This window comes from Cyprinodon variegatus, unplaced genomic scaffold (genome assembly GCF_000732505.1).
Source record: "Cyprinodon variegatus isolate N-32 unplaced genomic scaffold, C_variegatus-1.0 Scaffold483, whole genome shotgun sequence".
Taxonomy (NCBI): Eukaryota; Metazoa; Chordata; class Actinopteri; order Cyprinodontiformes; family Cyprinodontidae; genus Cyprinodon; species Cyprinodon variegatus.
Genome location: NW_015150936.1, coordinates 427,732 through 434,340, shown reverse-complemented (window position 1 = coordinate 434,340; position 6,609 = coordinate 427,732). Strand labels below are relative to the sequence as shown.

The following is a 6,609-nucleotide window of genomic DNA, read 5'->3' as shown; positions in this document are numbered from 1 at the left end:
AGTAGAAAATGAAGGCTAATCATGTTTTGGGTGTACTATTCCTTTAAAGAAAATAATAAAATAATCCAAATAAATAGCATTATCACAAGATACATAAACAGAGATAGAGGTAAAATGAAATCCAGATAAAAATTTTTTTAACATAAAACCTGAATTAAAACTGATCCTCACTGACAATAATGTGCAGAGGGGGACAAACTGGGTCGTCCCGGGCCTAGAGGATGACCCAGAAATGGGCCCTCCAACTTAAAAAATCTATATTCTTCTTTTCATAATAGTTAATATTTGAACAATCACGTTAACATTATGTCCTCTAACTATCTATACGTTTGCATTTTACCATCAGTGAGCCATTTTAATTCTAAACCCTGTTTATGATCTAGAACAGGCAGGTTCAAAGTCGGTCCTCGAGGGTCGATGTCCTGCCGGTTTTAGAGCTTTTCCTGCTTTAGTACAGCTGGTTTTCACTGGTAGCTGCTTAGCAGGCTTTTGCTTAACTGCAGTCATCAGCTAAAGCAGGGAACACTAAACCTGCAGGATAAAGGTCCTGGAGGATCCACCTTGGGAATGCCTGATCTAGAACATAGATATTTTCGTGTACTGCTAACGAAACAGTCTGACTCTCATTGTACTTTAGAAACTCTGGAAAACATTTTCTAACCTGCAGTCAGATAACTGAGTTCTCTATTAGGAGCAAAAGAAACAATCAGATCTCTGATATAAAGCAGGGTTTGGGGCTTTATATGGAGGATTTTAAAAGGAAGCTAATGAAAGGGGACACTAAACTAGGAGGAATAGAATCTCTCTTTTTCATTTTCATCAGAACTCTGGCTGCAGCATTTTTGATCAGTTGAAAGCTTTTAACTACAGTTTGTGGACTTCCTGATAGAAGGAATTACAGTAAACCAGCCTTTAAGCAACAAATGCGATGATATTTTTTAGCATTACTGCTTATTTCCAATTTGGCAATATGCAGTTCAATAAATAAATACTTGTTGATACCAAAAGGGAATCAGATCTTTTAACTTTTCAGTTTGTTGCAGAAATTAATAGTTGTAGATAGGAAGAACCTGCTGCAGAGGTGTGTCTTACAGCAGATATGAAGAAGCCTTTAATCGTTTCTAGAAATCGGTGTATATTGAGCTTGTATTTTACAAAAAGGCTGATGGATTTAATTTAGTGAGGGATGGATTTTAAATGCAATAGACAATAGTTCAAATTAATCAATTCCAGCTGACTGTTGCTCAAATTTTTAAGAAACTTAGCAAAAAAAGAAAATTAAGGTTTAACACTAGCATGGAAAGCTGCCATGTGATGTCAGATAGTGTTGTCGATGTTGCATTTCTCTGTTTGTCTTTGGACAAAGAAATGCAATTCTAATGCATATTTAGAAGACGCTGGCAGCAGAAATAGTGGATCAGTCATATGAGGTTAATGGTCGGTACGTTATTATTTCTTTGACAAATTTCTTTCCATCTCCCATTAAGGCCTGAACACACAGACAATTTTGCAGTCAAGTGTGGGATCCAGTCAAATATGGACGTTGTTTTAATTTGTGAAGCACAGAAACAGAAGTGAAGAAATTCTGCACAGATCTTGAGGCCGATCTTGAGGCCGACGGTGCAATCAATCAATTTCTTTATTGTCAACTACAATTTATATTGTAATCCATATTTCTGTTTCAGTACAAACGGTTCATCGGGGAACAATTTACTTAGGCCATGCGTGCCGCAGAACGCTGCTGTTGGCGTGTTCTTAGGCTTGCCACCGTGAGGCAGTTCCCTATAGCGCTGCCCTATCTGTGCCACAGTACGAACCCTACCCAGCATAGAAATGGAGCTCCGTACTGCTGCTGTCAATCCAGGCAGCTTTAAGCCTTAAGGATGGGTGACAAGTTTCATGTAGGTACATGTCATTTTGTTAAAATCTCTGAGGTAAGCTGTTCCTCTAGAGTACGGCTGGACAATTCCAGTTCCTGGGGCCCAGTGTCCTGCCATTTTTAAACCATCTTTGGTCCAACACACCTGAATCAAATGGCTGAGTTATCTCCTCAGTATGCAGTCAATTCCTCCAGAGTCCACTCAGTCATCTAACTACTTGATCCAGGTGTTGAACTTGGGCGACAGTGGCGTTGGATGTAGGAGTTTGCCCTGAAATTGAAGGGTTGATGGTTCAAGCCCCGGCTCTGACTTTCATTGTCATTGTGTCCTTGGGCAAGACACTTCCACTGATGGTGGTCAGAGGGCCCGGTAGCGCCAGTGTACGGCAGCCCCGCTTCTGTCAGTGAGCCCCAGGGCAACTGTGGCTACAATGTAGCTTGCCACCATCAGTGTGTGTGTGTGTGCGAAAATGGGTGAATGAATGTAGTTTAAAGCGCTTTGGTCAAGTCTCCTGACTTGAATAAAGGCGCTATATAAGTACATGCCATTTACCATTTGAACTAGGGATGCACGATATTGGGATTTTGGCCGATATCCGATATGCCGATATTTTAAAACTCATGTAGCCGATAACCGATATCGATACCGATGTTAAAGCTGGACAAAAATAAGTAGTCATTGAAAATAGCAGTTTTGTTATCCATTTCTGACACTTTGAAAAATAATATACTCAAATATATTTTCATATGCTGATATCAAATTGATTTTTAAAAACGCGGTATCGATCTATTTTACTTTCAAAATCTCGTGAAATTTCATGGTTCTGTTACAAACTCTTGTGAGATTTTGTTAGTAAAATAGATCGATACCGCGTCAATATATCAACATATAAAAATATGGCAAAATTTTGATGACATATAGCAATATTTCATTAGTAAAAGAGATTGATATGGTGTTTTTAAATGGCAATATATCAGCATATGAAGATATTGGGATATTTTAATGTATCAATATTCTTTCCCCTCGTCTTTAGAAGTTTTTAAGTCTGTAAACAAGAAGTTTTTGAGGAAGAAGAAGAAACTAGTATTTTTTTTTTTAGACTTTAGAAACTCAGAAGCTGATCAAATATCGGGTTAAATATCGGTGGGGTGGCCGATGTCCGATATTCAGTTTTAAGGCCGATACCGATAGGGGGCCGATTATATCGTGCATCCCTAATTTGAACCAAAGGCACATCTAAAAGTTGCAGGTGTATGTCCAGAGAAGGATTGTGGGTAAACCATGATGGATAGAAACATTGGGATCCTGCAAGCCTCCTTGCTCTTCCTAGCTTCTCTCTTATTGCCAGAACTATTCGGATAGAACTTTGTTGACCGCTGACACATTTCCTTCTTTTGGCGAAAGAGCCCCTACTGATTTGCACTTTATGGAAGGCTCCCAACTTTTCCCCATTCCCTCCCTCTGGGGAGCTCCTTGGTGTTTCCTGCATTCATAGGTCATGTTTTTGGACACAGAGGCAGGCAGCTTTGGCCCACAGTGGTTTCTCAGCTTATCTCTCTCTATATTCATTAACCCATCAGTTGTGACCTTAAGCCTATACAGGGCAAGTTACCATTTTTGATCACTTGCATTCCCCTTAAAAATAGAGTCCACCCTATTTTTGGGTCCTCCCATTCTCCCAGAGTCCAGACTTTTCTGTTCTTCTCAAGAACATACTTGGCGAGAACACAAGTCCATACCTGCGTTCTTGTGAACTGAGAAACAGCACTGGTCTCTGCAGCAGGATTCATTCACCTGAAACTCATGAATCATTCTCTGGTTGGGTTTAGCTATTCCTGGTATTTTGCCATTCTGGTGCTATTAAATTTCGTTTTTAAAGAAACTGGGAGTTTTGGTTCAGACATCACCTCGCTCTGTCAAACTTAAAATGTAGCTGAAAAGGTTTTTCTGTCTTCTCCTCGGGTTAAGCCCCCCCGCCCCAGTCGTGACCGAGCAAACCGTCCCAAACAGCATGAGGAAGGAAACGGAGTACATGTTAGTGTTCTAGGAAAATGTCCCCAGCACAGATTTGAAAAGGGTGAGTTAGTGATGTGAAACCATGGAAACACAGCAGACAAAAACTCTCCCAGCTGAATCACTGCAGCTCAATTATTCTACTGCCTCTACATCCAGCATGCTGTTGTTTTTCTATCCATGAGCGGTCCTGCCGTCACTACCGACACTTCCCAAAAAAAATCACTCTTTTTTTTTGTTTTTTTCTGCAGCACATCTGAGCATAAAGACGGAATAGAACAGTGTTTATGTTTGCTTAACCATTTAACATGTGCAAGGCTGTTTTTTTTCTTCCTTTCCTCAGACATGTTTTGGGTCAAACAAAAACATCCAGTGTTTTGAGTTTGCTGCAACAGGAAAGCTTCCACTGATTTTAAACAAATTTACAATCTCACAGCAGCTCTGAGGCGCAGCTTTAGCAGCAGATGAGCAGGAAAAGCTACAAAAGTTCGAAGGTGGGAAAAACATATTAAGTTCTGATGAGAGACATGAAGGACAAATATTTCTGGGACTTTTTCTACATTGGTAACAAAAGGCAGGAAGATTAGTGGCATTGAGCGTAGAAAAGGGAAAAAACCATCATATTTCCAGCATTGCTGTTCTCCAGCTATGTTAGTGTTTTGAAGGAAATCGTGAGCAGCTCAGTCCACCATGTGAACGTGACAAAAGGACTAGATTAACCCTCAGTCTCGAGCTGATTGATGCTATTCAGATACAGGGACACTCTGAGAGGCTGCAGCCTCAATATTTAATGCCTTGCACTGGGAAATTTGTAAAAGAAGCTACAGATCAGTAACGTTAGGTAGAGATCTGCTGTAATCTTAGCTTTTTAAGCTGGATTTAGGGTTGAACTTGAAGTTTAGTTCACCGTTCACTAAAAACGACATTCATTGAACGTGTTCATGAACAACACTGGTGCACTGTTTGTATCCAGGTATTTATTCTTCTGCAACCTTTTCCAATTATTCAAATGTTTACTTTTGAGACTATTTTACAGTCGGTGAATAATATTTAAATCTTTTAATTCTGTACATAATTCCATGTTTGATTCACAATTAATCACTTTGTTTTCCTAAAGAATTATGTTTCAACAGGGGAAAGCATTTAGGGATGGTAAATTAAACCTATTATAATAATTGTATGATTGTTACAGAAGTTTATACGCTCATTTATTCCTCTTTGTATTTGGTTGATCAGCCAAAATACATATTTTACTCCCTTTAGGAACTCACTGAAGGAATATGTTGTTTTATAAATGGCTTAGTTTTACCGAGGTAAATTGAAAAAAAATGTAAGTACTAAAACTGCAGCAATGAGAAACAGAAGATAAAGGCTGCATTGAAAACAAATGAAAATGATGCTTACCGCTGTCTTTTTCTTTTCTCTATGGTCATCGTATGATGATGATGATGACATGTTAATGGGTTTGTTTTTCTTCAGCTGGAAAAGAAAGAGATGACGCCGCCCTTCAAACCTCAAAGCTCTGATGAGTTTGGCTTGGAAAACTTTGACACGCAGTTTACCAACGAACCAGTGCAGCTAACGCCAGACGATGAGTGAGTACTGCTTCTCTGATCCCAGGAGTCTTCTGTTCGCCGCTTTAAACACTATTGCTCTCTTCATAGATCGGTTTGTTGCATTTTTGTCCCACTTTCCGATTCTCCAACAAAGGTTACTATCAGGCAAAGTAAAATGATAACAGAGTCAAATGATGCCTTTACCATTACATGCCCTTCAAATGAAGACTTGAGTTCAGTTTCTTTGGTAACTCCAACATTCCCAAACATCTAATGTGAAGACCTTGGAAAAGAAAGGCCATATGCAGTAGTCTCTATATTAAGCTTTTAGCTAGGAGTATTTCATGGGGTTTACACCTTGGTGTAACACATGCAGCAAATATGAAATTTAGACTCTCTGAAACGCTGTTTCCTGCATTTTGATGCGGAATTCAGCTAAATTTTCCTCTTTTTTCCATCACTACTTTTGTCCTGATTATGGGAAGAATGTGTGCTTGACTAGAGGTGGAAATTTCATAAAGGAGACATGAGATTCTTTTTAGATACAATATTATGTTTCATAGGTAAATTCAAACAATCAGACAGTGTAACGAGCTTACTGCTAAAGGTGAGGCTTTATTGTTACATTTAGAACAAGTTCAATTTCAATTCAGTTTATTTCTATAGCACCAATTTACAATGCACGTCAAATCAAGGTACTTTCCAGTTCACCAGATCATCCAGTCAGATGAATTCAAAGTTTTCTATCTAAGGAAAACCAGTTGATTGCATCGACTCGTTGACTCGAATGCAATCCCTCACACTAAGCATGCTTGTAGCGACAGTGGAGAGGAAAAACTCCCGTGTGAGCGGCCATCTGCTGAGGCCGACTGGGGTTCAAGGAGACAGAAGCAGAAATACAAAAAGGCAGCACCGTCCAGGAAGCACAGGCACTCAGACGAGCTCCGGGCCAGTTGAACAATGACTAACTGTAAAGCAGTCTACAAATACTACAACACCATCTGCAACCAACAGAGGAGAAAGTGAAGCCAGGACTAATTATATTTCTGTCTATCTACTCATTTAAAAACACAGCTGACACTGAAACTGATCTGAAACATGATTGTCACATTTTCATGTATCTAAGGCTACGTTCACACTGCAGGCCTTAATGCTCAATT

At 39.5% G+C, this 6,609-nt stretch overlaps 1 protein-coding gene across 1 annotated transcript in view; it reads left to right on the top strand.

Annotated features, from left to right (window-relative positions):
* prkcz (protein kinase C, zeta) overlaps window positions 1-6,609 on the top strand; it is a 221,473-nt gene that overhangs the window by 198,202 nt on the left and 16,662 nt on the right. Inside the window, exon 20 of the mRNA XM_015390042.1 lies at window positions 5,373-5,488. Coding sequence (XP_015245528.1) covers window positions 5,373-5,488 — 116 coding nt within the window. The remainder of the gene's footprint in view (window positions 1-5,372; window positions 5,489-6,609) is intronic.